The 16278-nt window shown below is 45.1% G+C and overlaps 1 protein-coding gene across 2 annotated transcripts in view; it reads left to right on the forward strand.

Annotated features, from left to right (window-relative positions):
* The first annotated feature begins 1716 nt into the window (after window positions 1-1716).
* BARHL1 (BarH like homeobox 1) overlaps window positions 1717-16278 on the forward strand; it is a 39373-nt gene continuing 24811 nt past the window's right edge. The window contains exons 1-3 of one of the 2 annotated variants that reach the window (XM_082207871.1): window positions 1717-2050; window positions 2347-2975; window positions 10396-10618. In XM_082207871.1, the coding sequence (XP_082063997.1) occupies window positions 2513-2975; window positions 10396-10618 (686 nt within the window). In that variant the 5' untranslated portion in view covers window positions 1717-2050; window positions 2347-2512. Of the gene's footprint in view, window positions 2976-10395; window positions 10619-16278 lie in introns of both variants that reach the window. The other variant, XM_082207872.1, reaches the window with a different exon arrangement.

Below are 16278 nucleotides of genomic sequence, written 5' to 3' on the forward strand. Positions count from 1 at the left end.
GGGGGCGGACACGGGGGTGGGGAGATCACACTAAATCATGCAAAGTCTCTTTTGGACTTTAAAGTAGCCGTATTTTTCGTTGACTTCGAGCTGTCTTCCAGAGAGGTTGAGCGACGTGACGGCGTCTCTGGTGCGCCTTCTGAAGTGGAGTTGAGAGGAAAGCGCCCCGGAACGTAGTCGGTTCCAAGGCTGTAAAAAAAGGGGTGGCGGTAGTTAAGGTTGGTGGTGTATAACCGGTATCTCAAAACGTGGAAGAAAGCGATGATCTGAATGGAAGTGGTCCTCCTCCAATCTTAAATTCAGTTGAAGACGTGTAAAAATTACAGTAAAAGACCCCACAGATCTTTTTATTTTCTGTCGACGCAACTGGATCTTTCCTAGTCCCTTAGTAAAGCCTTCTTGGTTTCAAATGAACGGGCATCTCGTTAAGAATCCTGAACTGAGAATTCACCACCAGAGTATCAATAACTTCAACAAACTAGGTTGGAAATTTTCCGATATTAATTAAAAAAACAAGTTCCCTTGACATTCTTGGGACTTTTTATCTTTTCCAAACCGACCGTGTGTTTGTTATTGGTGTGTGATAGATGCCACTCTGGGTTCAACAGAACATCTGTGCAAATGAAATGTGTGGATACAAAAATAAATAACTAAATAAATACATTTACTTGTCGGAGAATGCTTCGTTCATAAGTTCAAATTTAGTATCAAAATCATGGATTTTTCCTCAAGTATTATTACCACCGTATGAACCAGCCACTGCCAATAAACACAGCCAAATCGTATGCATTTACTTGGAAACAAGACTCACTGAGTCCAGTGGGATTTACTCCCAGGTAGTTATACGCGTAGCTTTAATTCTTACACAAACCACGAAGCATCTACCATCCGTTTACAAAACACCAGCTAAGGCTGGAATCCAAGGCGACTTAGTTGGGCCAACCCCAGTCCCGGGGATTTTCTTTCGAGTAACAATACATAGAGCTGCGAAATTCAACGCTCGCTCGCTCTTTTAAGAATACAATAATCAATAGGATTCTTCTTAATCTTTCCAATTTAGGCCAGATAGAGTGTCACCGATTATAGAAAATGTTTTGCTGAGGAAAAGGTAATGGCGCCAAATGGATTTTTTTTTTTTTTTGGCGGGGGGGGGTGTTAGAACAATTTCAAAGAGCTTAAGTTTGTTTTTTAAAAAAATAAAAAAATGGCTTGCCTGGCTTTTGCTGAGTCCTTATATAATTATCCTTTTTCTGTGAAAACGCGCACACGGTTATTATTATTATTTTTTAAAAAAATCTTTCATCAGCACGCATAAGGGGAGACAATGATTCAGCTAATTGTGAACCTAAAATAAGCAGTTTTTAAAATGCACCCAACTTCACTCACACACACACACACACACGATCTCCCCCGCACGCACACACACCGCATTGCTAATAACCCTATTTAGAACTTCATCAGTGGCGTAATGATAGGAAACAGGGTGGAAATTGCCGGTTAACAGTTGGATCTGGGCTGTAATTAATTCAGTGTCTCTTTTAATCAAACCGAGGAGCGATCAAGTTTCCTTGGTGTGTGGCATGTGTGTGACATCACCCTAAAAGCTGGCCAGCCAATCAGGAGAGAGGCAGTGAGGCACGTGAACTTGGGTTCTTGGTTTAAAAAAAAAAAAAGTAGAGGAGGAGGAAGAAGGAGAATAAGAATTCCAAACTAAACCCAGCAAGTTGAGAGGTGTGAGCGCTGATTAAAAAGGGAAGCACTTTCCGCGGGGCGGAGCTGAGCTGTCCTTGGTCCTGAGAGCAACGCGGCGTTCCTACTTCGCCTCCAACATCAGGGACTTTTGCAGGCAAGGCGGCTTCGGAAGGCGACCATGGGAGGCGGTGGCGCGGCCGCGGTCCCGACCCTCCAGTCTAGGCGCTTTCAAAGGTGCTGAAACGTCCTTCCAACCTGCCGCTTTTTAACGCGTTCGCCTTCTTGAGCAGAGACGGACCTCGAACAGAGATCGCCTGCGCTGTCCGCGGTCCTGAAACCTCCCTTTCCTTAGGCGCTGGTACGAAAAGGAGAGCTCGCTCTTCGTTCTGTAATCCGTGCCTCTCGCTTGCCTCATTCATTGCTCTTTAAAAAAAGAAAATCTTGTTATGGACTCTTTGAAAGTTCATTGTTTGGTTAAGTCATTTCCTATAATTTAGGGCTGATGGATCTATGGTTAGCGGTGGCGATTGCGAATAGTTCAGATTAGGGATCTTTCTCCCTACGAGCAAAGTTTCACTTTCGCCACCCCTACTCTGGCTCCTGTCTTCCCTTCCCCTCTTTCTCTCCCTTGTCTCCTTCCCCTCATCTCTGCAGCTAGCTTGACTGCAGGTTTTCAAGAGGGACAGCGCCTTGGATCGTAATACGGACCGGCGATTGTTGCTGCACTAACTTTGGATCCGAAGTCCCGCAGTTCCAAGGTCGCTCTTCTTCTTCTCGAGCCTAATCCGGACACCGGCTGGTCAATGTCACCCTGAAAGGCATGGAAGGTGCCAACGGATTTGGGATCGATTCCATCCTGTCCCACCGAGCCGGGAGCCCCGCCGTGCCCAAAGGGGAACCGCTCATGGGGGAAGGACGCTCCCCCTTGGAACTTAGTCCCCGCTCCGAAATCAGCAGCGGCTGCCCGTCGCCCCACTCTCCCGGGAGGGAGTGCTTGGAAGCAGTAGCCCAGAGACAAGGTGTGGCAGTGGGGCTGGAGTCTCACCTCCAAGCGGGGCAAATCTTGGCCCCTTCACAATCCAGAACAGTGACCTCCTCCTTCTTAATCAGGGACATCTTGGCCGATTGCAAGCCTTTGGCAGCCTGCGCCCCTTATTCCAGCAGCAATGGACAGAGCGCGCAGGAGGCACCGGTTCGGATTCCCCCCAAATCCGGAGAGGACTTCCGGGAGAAGATGGACAAGAACAACAGCAGCAACTCCTCTTCGGACACAGAATACAAAGGTAAGGAGAGTTTCTCCTAACTCTGTACCAGCGCCTGCTGATTTCTGAATGAGCCCTCTATTTCTGAACGAGTAACACTCGCGCACACATACAAATAGAGTTTTCCCTTCCCGTTGGGGTATCTCCTAAGAACCAAAGGTGGTCGATCTAGCTCACCAGCGGCTTCCGGACAGCAAACCCGCATGTTGCTAGTCCTCGGGATCTGGTATTCAGAGGTGCATGTGGACATGCAAGTTCTTCTTACCCCCCCCCCCTTCTCTCTCGGAAGGTTCGAGGATGAAGGACAGGATAACATTCGGTTGGCCTGATTTGGGATATTTCCTCTTTTTCTGTTTGTTTGTTTGTTTGTTTGTGTCGTTAGTTCAATCTGTAAAGTTCCTAATTCTTCTAAAAATATTATATTTGGAGGGAAGGAAGCTAATATGAGAACCTGGCGGAGATAAATACGAAACTTCTTTATTTGCGCCTTTAACTCCGCATAACCCAACCACTTGCCTGTTTCGATTGTTATTTCCATCTATTTTGCGCCAGCGATCCTCCTCCATGTCTCAGAAGCAAAACCTATTGAGCTCAATTAGATATACTCTCAGGAAAGTGGGTATAAGGGTTGCAGCCCGAGTGTTTCTATAGTCACCAGGATATTCTGGTCTGCATTCTGATTTAAAGTTGATTCTACTCTGGAGAAAAGGCATTCCGACCCCACCCCATATAAACTGGATTTACTGAAATGAGATGGACGGGGTACCAATATTATCAAATTCGTTAGGTTGCGACACGAATGATTTTTGACACACAGATCAATACAAGTTGTCAGGCAGATAAGAAAGAAGGCCAAACTTCAGTACAGAAGCTTCGCCTCTCCGCCTCTATCTGATTTCCTATCATTCTTAATCATCCCTTGAATGATCGGTGGTTCCCCTTGAGTCTGCCCCACCTCCCCTAGAAAACTTTTCGACGAGAGAACTCGTAATAACGCAGCGGCGACCTTCAAGCTCCTCGTTCACTGGGCCGAGGAGGCTTTGAAAGGCGCCAGTCCCGTTAAGCAAATGACAACTTTTGAAAAAAATCTGCTATGGGAAATAGCTCGAAATTAAATACATTGGTGTTTGCAGAGACGTCGAAAGCAAAAGCAGGTCTTCAGTTTAACAATTGGCGGGGGTGCTCGCCAGAGAGTGACTTTCCTTCTGATAAGAATTGTTTTTACTTTCTTTGACAAATACCTTTTTCAAACCGCAAAAGCCACCCGGTCCAGGTCATTCCTCCCGCCATTTGCCCCCCCCCCCTCGCCATGAGAAGTAACATCCTCAAGAGATTTAATGCCTCATTCCTCTTCAGGTTTACTTGGAAGCAAACCCCCCCAATGACGTCAATGAGTTCAATTTCCACTCCGTAAGACTTTAGTTCCGCGTGGTTACTCGCGTGTAAGTCCAACTGAAATCCAGGGCGGTGGAGAATTATTTACCAGTAAAACAGCCGTAAGATTGGACTGAGGTGGAGTTTAATGACAGCACAAACCTAACTACGCCAACTCAGAAGTAAGATCCTATTGAGTTGCGCGGGCGAGGGGGGGGGGGCGGCTTACTCTCAAGCATTGCGGTTTGGCTTGTCGCCTTAGACAGAAGTCACTGAAAGCAGGAAGAAAGCCTGTTCCGAGATGTAGATATATATGCAGAAATGCCGGATAGGAACCGAAACAAACATCGTTGCGTGGAACGGGAAAAGGCGCAGCTTTATTCTGGAGCATATCTCACTGAAATATAGGAGGCTTGATGCAGAGTAAACAACGCGGCCCAGGATGAGACTTCCAAACGGAAGCTCTTTTTTCCTCCAGGCCAGAATAGGATCTGCAACGAGCAATACCTCTGCAGTTCCTGGTGGGTTTTATGTTTCCTTTGGAAGGAGAAACTGACAGAATGGAAAAGCGGCCCAGGAACAGATCAGGTCGTTGGATCGAGGGAGGCCATCCCTTTCGATAGCGGTTTTCCTGTAGCTCTGAATAGCGCGATTACATCTCCTGTGTTGCAAGTTAAGACCTACTTTGTTCAGTGGGGCTGGCTCCCAAGCATGGCTGCGATCCAGATACCCCTTGACCCTATTGAACTCAAGCGGACTCACTTCTGCGCGGACGCGGTCAAAACTTCCGACTTGCAGCCCCATCCGAAGCTGGTTTACTCGGAAGCAACTCCCGCACGCGAGGTTCAATGCGTAGCTTCCTTGCTCGTAAACATGCTCAGTAAATGCAGGTTTAATTTAAATAAAATAAAACCAATAACATTTTTTTTTTAAAATATAAAAAGTAAAATTCCATCCTCGGCCTGTTTATACAAAAGGCCCGGATCTTGGCCACGCGCTCCTCCTCCTTTTCCAATTTTGTGGGCGCATCCAGGATTAACAGCTGGGCCGGTAGAAAAAGGCAGGTGGTATTCTGGACCCAGGCAGGGTCCCCCACTGGGGAATTCCTGCCCTTAAGTCCAGGTCTTTTCTGTTTCCAACCTCCCCCCCCCCCCATCCCACCCCCATTAACCAATTAAAATTTCAGTTGCTAAGAAAGAGAAACGGAAATTCTTTTTTAAACCTTCTTCATCCCCCTTCCAACCGTAAATTGTGTTGGATTTCAGCCACAAACATATACCCCCCCCAAAAGCATTTTACATTACCATTCAACTTTTTTTTTTTTTTTTTTTTGCTCTTTACTTGCTGTTTTTAAAGGCCGAGTTGCTACAGTGGATACATCAAGGATATATTTAGAAGCGTGGAACTCTAACATCAAGAGGTGTCTCCTTCTTCACGTTTATTTTATTTCTCCTTTTCTTCCTTTTCTCTTCCCCTCTTACTTCCACTTTTCTCTCCTTCTTTTACCTCCTTCCTTTAGCTCTGTCTTCATTTTCCCTTTCTTTCCCCCCTTCTTTTCCCCTTTCTTCTCTCTCTCTCTCTCTCTCTCTCTCTCTCTCTTTCATTCCCTCCTTTTTCTCTCCCTCTTCCTCAGAGGAACTTCCCTGAACTTCAAACCCCTCTCTCCACTTTCTCAATCTCTCTCTTCTTCTCCCTTCTTCCCACCTCATCACAACTCCAGAATCAGGTTCTCTGCCAACAGCATCACCCTTCAAAACATAGGTTCTTCCTCCTAAGCTCACAGTTCTTTGCACTGACTGGCAGCGCCTCTCCAGGGTTTCAGACACGAGATAATTCGCAGCCCTCCATGGTAAGATGCCAGGAATTGAGCGAGGCGGGTGCTTAACCGCTGAGCGACGGCCCTACCCTTAACGCCCCCACCTTCCCCTCAGGTACACAGAGCCAACTTTCTCTCTGTCCTAGCCCCCTAGTCTAAGCTGAACATCAAAGCCTAAAGAGGTGTCTATTTTGAGAGAGAGAGGGAATGATTTCTTATTTAGCTTTTCAAATATCAAATTCATTTATTTGCCGCCCGCCCCGCCCCCGCCCCCGCAAAGTAAACATTCTGTAGAGGTCAGTGCCACTGATTCCAGGACACCCCCTTTATTTCTCATAAAGAGAGGAGGGGTGCGGAGAAGAAACAGACTTGTTTGCGCCTTCCATCCATCAATGAAAGAGCATCTCATGTTTAAGAGATATTCATGCCTATCTGGACTCGGTTTCTGGTTGAAGGGTTTCCCATATCCCTGGTGGCTCAATTAAGTGGATTATTGTCTTCCTACAGAGAGAAATCAACGCGCGTGGAGGCTGAGCTTTGTCGCTCCTAAACCCTGCCACAATGAAATTTACCATAAACCCCTGTAAAAAAGCTAATGCGGCCAATTTATATAAACCGGAGCCAGCTTCCCCCCACCCTATAGATAAACATAATCTCTTTAAGAACGGAGATAAAGGGGGTGGGCGAGAGAAAGGGGGGAGGAACTGCAGGCCGTAGCCATTTCTTTCAGAGTTACCAGCTTTCACCCTTTATTTTTGCTTTCCATCAATCCGAAATGCCCTTTTTATCGAAAGGGATACGTCTTGCACCATGGGAGGGCGGGATAGGTTTCAATCCGGATGGAACAGGAGTGACTCCCGTGCGATCTGGGGGAAAAGTAAATCTGTGTTCAAGGGGAGGAAGGAGAGGGGAGCGCTAATGATTTCTGGCAATATCTAGTACCCCCTTCCAATGGCTCAGTGTGAAACCATTTTAAATTCGCTGTTGTTTAACGCAGAAAGAAAGGGATAATGGGGGGTGGGGTATCAGAGCTGAGGGTAGAAGGCAGAAGTTTGACCTCCCTTGCTACTCTTATTTGACAACTGTCCTTATTGGGTTCAGTTGCCCGTTCATACATCAGGCTCCCTGCCTACCCCGAATATATACAAAATGTATTGTGAATCAATCAGAGAAATGGGCTGCCCTCCGATTGTGACCTAGCTCTACCGAAAGCCTTCTTTTCGGGGGCATCCCAGAAAGTTGAGGCACTTTTCTTTTCCTTTATGTGCCTTGAGAGAGGGAGGGGGTGGGGGGAAGGGGAAAGTCTGCGCCTCTCAATATATATAAAATATCTGGAGAGAGAAAGGGGGCGAAGGGAGTCGTTTGTTCTTTTCCCTTGGATAGATAAGCGATCCTTTGTTTTTGTTTTGTTTTGGGATGGAAAGCCTCAGGAACGCCTACTTTGGGGTGGTCTTTAGCGGGCTGGAGAGAGCTGTAGGTTCGAATCCTCAGTCAGGCCTCTGTGGTAGGACTTGAGTCAAGCCTACTTCGCAGGTTGATTGTGAGGATAAAGTTGGATACCACACGCAACTCTTCGGAGCGAGGGCGGGCTTCAAATGTGGTGATGACGGCGGCAATAATACACGGATTAATGCCAGTTTTATCCCAAAACTAACAACAACAACAACAACAACAACAACAACAACAACAACTGTAATCCCATTTCTTTTGGAAGTTTCTCTAGGAATTTGAGGAAGCTGATCAGATCCGATTTCTTTCAGAGTTAATCCCTGAAGCAACAAAATCTGGGTGCTGTCATAATTCTCAAAATTTAAAACCGCGATCTGACATGACTTACCTGGGAGTCAGCTCCACTGAACTCAGTGGGTTTACTTCTGAGTAGCCCTAGGTAGGGTGGTATAGCTTACTGTTCAGTGATGGAAACTTTATTGTCAGCGGATGTGAGAAAGTCTGGGGAGGGGGCGCGGAACCCGGGCAATAAAATAATGGAGAAAAAAAGGATTTTGTGGGGAAAACGGGGGAAATTTGAATTTTAAGAAAAGTCAGAGGCCCAAGCACACTGATAGAGGCATAAATCCCTTAGAACTCGCTGGGACATTTCTGAGAAGATCCAAGCAACTAAAATGACGCACGTTTAGGCTGCAGCCCTCTACCCATTTACCTGGGAGGAACCCTCGTGGAATTCTGTGAGGCTTGCTTCTTCTAACAAGGCATTTTAGGGTTGCAGTAAATATTGGGGAGGGGGTTTAGGCTGCGTCCTATCCTGGTGTTTACTTCGAAATAAGCTTGACAGATCTCGGTGGGATTTGCTCCCAAATAAAGGTGCACAAAATCGGGGGAGGCGGGCAGTGTGTTCACCGGGAAGAAAGCACCATTGACTTCATTGAGACTTACTCCCAGGTAGAAGTGCATAACCTGGCTGGCGCCCTTGAAAGTGCTCAGTTTTGTCCGCATTGCATCTTCAGAAGGACAACGCGGGTACCCCCAAACCAAGATTAAAATGTCAATTTTAAAATTCAATTCAATTTGACTTGTTTGGTTTATTCCTCTGCTTTTAACCCCGCAAAAGGAAGACTCGTTTGCCTCAGATACCGAAATTTCTCTGGGTTGTATGCAGAAGGTAGTGCTACTCAGAGCTGACGTATTGAAAATAATTAGTTTAAATGGGTCTACTCTGAGTAGAATTTAACTGGCTGAAACCCAAAGGCTTTGTTGAATCTGTATGGATTTAGGGTGGTGTGTTACTTACTTTAGCATTCATTAATTCAGATTATCACTAATTCCTGTTGCAAAAACCTCGGATTTATTTCCATTATAGAGAACAAAATCAGAGCTGTCTCCAATTAGTTTTTACTCTGAGTAGCCTCGCCGAAGTCAATGGATCTAGTCACGCTCATTAATTTCAGTGGGTCCGGCCTGAGTACTGTAATGGGTAACGTTGGCTACAGATCACAGTTAAAACGAATTAAAGTACTGTACCTATAGTTTAAACCGGAGTGCAACTCCGGCATCCCATAATTTTTGACACTCTTTGTTAGGAATAAGATATTTTCTAAAATTTCCAGGTTCGCTTCATATAACCGGACCCTAGGCATGTTTTACACAGAAGTAACTCCCATTGGGTTGAGTGGCGTTTACTTCCCTATCATCTTCCCTGTTACTTGTGAGTAAATTGTACGGATCGTGTTGAGACTCCATCTCAAGCCCATACGTTTATTCCTGTTAATCTAGTTGTCTTGCCTTCTTTAAAAAAAAATCCATTTGCCCGAAGGATGCAATCTATATTTTGTGAAAAAAACTAACTTCAGTAGTAGTTTCCTGGCATTTCTGATGCGCATTTCGATCCTACCCGTGTTTACCTGGAAGTAACAGTGCAATCCATTCCAGAATGACACAATGAACACCGAATTTATTTTATTTAAGCGGGGGGTGGGGATAGTTTCCTTTAAGATCAATATTTATATATTATTCCGTGAAGAACATTTTGGGCAGCACCTAAAGTTAAGCGCTGTGACATCCCCTTAATTTCAGGGTTTGTACTAAAAGGCTTGGGGACTAGAAATATGTTTGAATAAATAAGTAATTTTAAGGGGAAATGTTTCAAGGGCTTGCTTAACTCTTTGGCACTTAAATCAGGCTGAAATGAATCGCTGACGCAGACGACTGTGAACCCAGCCCTGAGGTCGATATGATATTGGGAGGGCTATAAATAATTTTAATAATAAAATAAATAATGTGTACGCATGCATATAGATATTTGTGTGTGTGGTTAAATTTACTGTCCTCTTGGAATATATTGAGATATCTCTCCCTCCCCAGTATCTCAGGTCGAGGGTATCTCGAATTTAAGTGACTAGTTCTCATGAAAGTACCTTCGGTTTATAATACAGTTACGCTGTTCCTAACTGGGCTCACGAACGGACTTCTTTGACTTATTAATGGGCCTTACTTGTGAGTAAACATACCTAAAAGGAGGATCTTAAGGCTGCAACCTTATCCACATTTCACTGACGAGGAAGCCCCATAGAAAGCTATGGAAGTTACTTCCGAGTAAACAGGCATAGGGATCTCATAGAAAGGGGCGCGGACCTTACGCAAGAGAAACGAGCAGCGGCCCGCGCCCCTCGCCGAGGCGCCTGGTCTCTTCACTTGTCTTTCCTCCCGCGTTTGATAAGGGGACTTTCCCTTCTAATCTGTCTGCACTGATTGTGGCAACGCCTTTTCTCTTCCGCCCCCCTTCGCCCTGCTCAGTGAAAGAAGAAGGGGACAGAGAGATCTCCAGTTCCAGAGAGAGCCCCCCAGTGAGGCTGAAAAAGCCGCGCAAGGCCCGCACAGCCTTCACGGATCACCAGCTGGCCCAACTGGAGCGGAGTTTCGAGCGGCAGAAATACTTGAGCGTGCAGGACAGAATGGAGCTGGCAGCGTCCCTCAACCTCACAGACACCCAAGTAAAGACCTGGTACCAGAACAGAAGGTAAAAAGAGAGCGGGAGAGAGAGCGGGGGTGGGTGGGTGGCAAGGCAAGGAGGAGGAGGCGGGCACCTTTCACCTCCCTTACTTCGGATTAGTTACCCTGGAAAAGGGTATTGTTCCTCCCACTCTGGTTTTCGAAGAGCGCAGTTCTATGCAAGTTTATGCTCGAAAATTAAATCCTGTCGCTTGCACGAAAGTTTGTTTTGGATGGCATCCTAAATCTTTGGGTGAAGGTTGGGAAGAGAGCCTACTTCAGGGGTTGCAAAAAGCAGAGGAAAGGGTGGTAGTTACTCTGCGGTGGTTACTCTTTTTAATAATAATAATAATAATAATAATAATAATAATAATAATAATAATAAAAAATGCCATCCTTTACTTTAAACTTCTTTTGCAAAACGCTGTGCCTCCCCAACACTGGACGGGAAAAAATCAAATCCACAAACTCGAGCTGTTACCAAAGTAATTAACACAGAGAGAGAAAAATTCTGTTTCTGCTTCAGTTTAGTTGAAGGAATTTAGTTTTGAAAGATGCATGTATATATATATTTTTAACGCATTTGGGTGAGTTAACCCCACCCCCCTTGTACTCCAACTCTAACTCCCATCATCTCTGTCCATTGACCGTGGTGGCTGGCGCTGATGGGAATCAGAGTCCAACTGCATCTAAAGGACCAGTTTCCCCTCCCCTGACCTAATAAAATATTATTTTTAATATAGTCAGCTTCAATGCCGCAGTGACACTGGCACACTTTTAAACTACACAGAGCTCTTCCAAGGTGTGCAAGGTTTTTGGTTACACAAGACTCTTGGTCAGATTATTAGGGGAAAGTATTCGAACACCCAAAGAGTTAGTTTGCTAATATTCTTAAAGGTCTCCTTAAATAAATAAAATAAAGGAAAAAGGTTCTAGGTGTCCTGGAAGAGATTCAGATATACAAGCATTTTAAAAGCGCTATATGAATGGTAAGTTTGATGATCAGCAGTATTTCAAGCGAAATATTAGTTGCGTGCGTGCATAGACAGAGCAAAGTTGGCTACAAGTCTTTTTTGAAGCGCGGGGGGTGATCTAGGAACGTAAAGGGGGTCTTTCCCCACGTTTGTGCAAAGGTAAACTAGCCTGTACGTTCCAAGGGCATGTAAAATACTTCACGGTTACATTTTAGTGTGGCGTCGGTTACTTTGTATTTTAATTAAAATCCTTGAGAGCAACGATCTCCATCTCTCCCCCCCGGGGGGGGGGACAGAGGGCTGTTTAACCCTTTCCTCCTCCTCAACATTCCAGATCAAACTCCCAGAAGGGCGAACGGGAAGGAACCGGGGAGGGTGAAATTAGCAGAGCTACCTATATCCTGTTTTGTCTAGTAACCAGGTAAACCACAAACAACCACAGATCTGAAACTGCTGGGCCCCGAAGAAAAACGCGCTTTTCCTGATATCTACCTGTGCAGCCCTGACACGTACAAAGAAAGTTTGTCAAAATCTGGGGCTCCTGATAGTGTTGGTTGCTTTAAAAGACCAAACACGGGTCCTCGATCTCTTCGTTCGCCCGCGCACAGACACAAGCACGCACAGTCCCCGGATTATTTTGCCTTCGCTGACTTGCACCTGAACGTGTGAATGGTTTCTGCCAACTCTAATGGCGTCGGAGGTGATTCTGAGGTCCTCCCTATGGTTTTGGATCCTCATTGGCTGGCTGAATGCTGCAGCGATGACCATACATATGGGTAAATTTGGGTGTCTAAATTTTGACACAGAATCTTCACTTTTGCTCAGAACTGAAAGGTCATGACTAACGTAGGCCCGTCACTGTCAGTGGGTCTACTCTGAGTAAAGGTTAGTGGAATACAACGCAAAAAGTCGTTCCACACATTACTTTCAAGCAACCCCTAGTTTGGGCAAGGAACAGCAGCCAGTTCTGTATCTCTGCATGGTAATTCGCCCCCCCCCAAAAAAAAAACCCACCCCACACAGCTCTGCTTCAGTCATATATCATATATCACATTGGCTACTTGTCCTGGGATGATGGGAGTTGGAGTCCAGCAGCGTCTGGAGAACCAAAGCTTCCCCATACCTCTGGCTTGCCCCTTAAAACATAACGTTTCTCTCTCCCCACAGTTAGGGTGTTTGTAAACAGTCAGGATCCGATCCCGAAAATAAATGTAAAATTCATACACAGGCGCAAGCAAACCATCCCACGCTTTAGTCCCATCTCTTTCCCTAGCGGGCACCAGCTTGCGTGTTATTAAATCCAGACGTGCAGAAATGAAATAGCGCCTGGTTTCAAAATGAGCGAGATTTCCCCATTTGGAAATTAGCGCTTTAACAACTGGCTCAGATTGTTGCCAAGCTCACCTTTTGGTAGCCAGAGGTTCAAACCAGCACTTAACAAATTTAAAGGTGCGTTCCTCTTATTATTATGTAGATTTTTTAAAAAAAGAGTTACCGTAATTGCATTCTTTGGTTAGAACTGTCCTTTTCTTTCCACATATCGGAGGCTATATTTCAGCTGTAAATGAGCCAAGGACGGTACCACGCTCTGATTTTGGGGGACATTAACACAACCTGTTTATTGATTTGTTTGCAGGGAGATTAGACGAGGTCGCCTGTTTTAATGAGCATTAATTCTGATTTGTTTGCACGGCGGTGAGACGACGTTGCGCCAAAGCAAGTCTCACTCACACGATTTTCAGCTCACTTCCCCTACTTTCCTCATCCCAAAAAGTCATACATTTCGCGGGAAGTGGTTCAGCTATAATTGTGTGCCTGACTTGAAGTGGCTAGTAGGTAGCTGAATTTCCACCTGAAAATAGCTACAACCTCTCTCTCCTCATACGAAGGTCCTCACTGTTCATCTTAAATACCTTTCCTTCCCATTCCTCAACGCTGAGCTCCTTTGCAGGAATATTCATTCTGCAGGGAGTGTGAGAACACACATACAGGGTTGCTAACTTTTCTTTATTAGAGCTGCTCTCGTGCTTTCCAGGGACCCAGCCGGAGGAAGCTTTTCCCACCAGCCATCACCTTTCCAGGGAAAGGTATACCTACCTAAGGTGTGTTTGGGAGTCAGGCTGATGCCAAAGGGCAGAGGAGCAGGGGTGGCCGAGAAAAGGTGGCAACTCATTCCATGGAATCAGGGGCACGCAGTGCGAGGCTAGATATGGTTTACTCAGAAGTAAGTCTCATTTTGTTCCAGTTTTAATTTGAGCCAATGGGCTGTTTCAGCTTCGGTCATACCCAGAGCAGACCCATTGAAATTTATGACCAACTTGGCTCCATTAATTTCAGTGGGTCCACCTTGAGTATAACTCAGCAGGATACTATCCAATATTTTCAGGAATACTGCTGAATGCAGAAGCAATTTATAAAAGAGGAATGGCAGACGAGGGCGCCTCTGAGCGTTTAAGGTGTGCTCTTCTCGAAGGTAAGAGAACACCCACATCAGCGTCAGGAATAAAGTCGTTTAAATCAAAATATATCAGTCAAAGAACATTTCAATCAAGGTCAAACTTAAATTTTCGCTGTTCACAATGGATATCCGACTCCGTCGAGTTTCCTCTTCCAATAGGACTTCTTAACACGCCCTGGAACTAAGTCCAAAAATTAGAGGTTGATAAAGTAAGACATTTTAGGCAGTGGCAGGCGTGAAAAGAATTGCATTGTTATAGCGCTTGGCTTCCACCAAACGAATACTGGGAACTATAGTTTACCCCGCCACGGTGCTACACTTCCTAGCACAATTAACAATCAGCAGTTCCCAGTTTCTTGGCGCGATGTCATGTTCTTTAAACGTACGGTATGTAGGCAGTCAAAAAAAGAGACCTTCTGGCGGATTTGCGGGGCAGTTCCAACTCGGTTTATTAAAAAATAAGTCCCATTGAGTTCCATGTGAAAACGGGCATATGGCTGCAGCCAACGCCGCGGTTCTTTTTATTGAGATCGCCTTCTTGCTAACCAAGACTGGAGAACACGTATTCCCAGTCCAGTATTAACCTCACGGCAAACTATAAATGGAACTCCAACAAAAGGGAATAAAGGCCTTTATAGAAAGCGTGTAGGAAAGCTGCGATATGGAAAAGGAAATGTCCGTTGACATGTGCAAATGCATCACTCGATGAGCAGATAGCAAGTTAAACGTGTGAACGGTCTCTCCACGGGAGTTGACACGGGAGTTAAACCTCATTGGCAGCAACGAGGCTTCTTTCCGAGTAAGCCTGCCTAGGAGCACAATTGCCTCCTTTCCTCAAAAATGCCCCTTTTCCTGAGAGACCTGTGGCTTTAACCCTTTAGTCCTCAACCCCTATGAAAAGAAACTAGTCTACACATAATTTGCATTAACCGGCTCGGGCCTTTCCCCAGTGGCTAAATGCAGACTGTAAGCTCTTGAGGGACGAGACCTGTTACATTTCTTTGTGACTCTCAGAGGAGGGGTGTGGCATATACATCGATGGTACTATATAAATAAATAATCATTATTATTTAAATTATTTATTGCCCACTTTCCTCCCTAACCTCTTCATAAAAAAATCCCAATAATGGGATATCTATCCAACGAAGTCCTTTTCAGAGTAGACCCTGTCGAAATGCTAAATTAGTTAAGTCCATCAGTTTAAATAGACATGCAGTTTAGGAATAATAATAATAATAATAATAATAATAATAATAATAATAATAATAATAATGTACCCATTGCTAGTCCCACTCAGAGTAGATCCACAAAAATAATGAACATGACTAATTTAAATCCAATAATTTCAATGTGCGTGCTCTGAGTAGAACCCAGCAATAATAGTTACTATTATTTTTATTGTTATTTGGCATATAGAGAAAAGAAGAAGTTGAACACTCAGCCTCGTGCACGTACCCATTTCCCACATTACAGACAGGTTTCAAGACTCAACACGTGTGGTTTTTCCAATCCTTTCCTTCCCTCCACCAGTTTCTGTTCCTGGTTTTTTTAAGGTTCGATTTTGTTATATGAAGCCTGTTTTTGTAAATAAATCTCTTCCCACCAATCGCAATTATTTAATGCCCGCTGTTTACCTCCCACCCACCCCCAATCTTCCCATCCTCGCATTTCCCCTAGAAGCAGAAACTATTTCACAGCCGAGACTAGTCGTTTAATTCGGGAGGGCAGAGAAAATAAGAGCGACGCGAGTGGGTGGGTGAGAGAGCAAAACTCTCCCGGTTGTTGTTTTTTTTTTTTTTTTTAAGCTAAACACACACAACATTGCACATAACACACTGGCCCATTAATAATAAATACCAATTACTGCTTTGGGCATCAATAATTAAGAGCAGTTACAGTAATTACACAATTATTATGATGATGAATAATTTACTCTGGAAAATAGGTCTGAAAGCGCTTCTTCCGCAGCAAAACGGCGAGAGAAAGGGATTGTGGAGGCGGCTTTTGATGTGAGGCGGCGGCTCCCGAGCTCCTAGCCACCGTCCGGCCTGCGCTCGGCAGCTCCATTTAGTAAAAGAATAAGAGTTTTCCTATTTTGGCACCGCCGCATCTCAACGCGTGGGATACACAGACAGGGCAACAGATAGTCCGGAAGATACCGGTCAGTTTCACCATTGGGTTGCAACTCTGGTCCATTTCATCTATCGTTTTGTGAGCGTTCCAGCCCCTCTATAACGACAAACACAAGCGATTTAT

This window comes from Podarcis vaucheri (assembly GCF_965113315.1).
Source record: "Podarcis vaucheri genome assembly, chromosome: Z".
In the NCBI taxonomy this organism is placed as follows: domain Eukaryota; kingdom Metazoa; phylum Chordata; class Lepidosauria; order Squamata; family Lacertidae; genus Podarcis; species Podarcis vaucheri.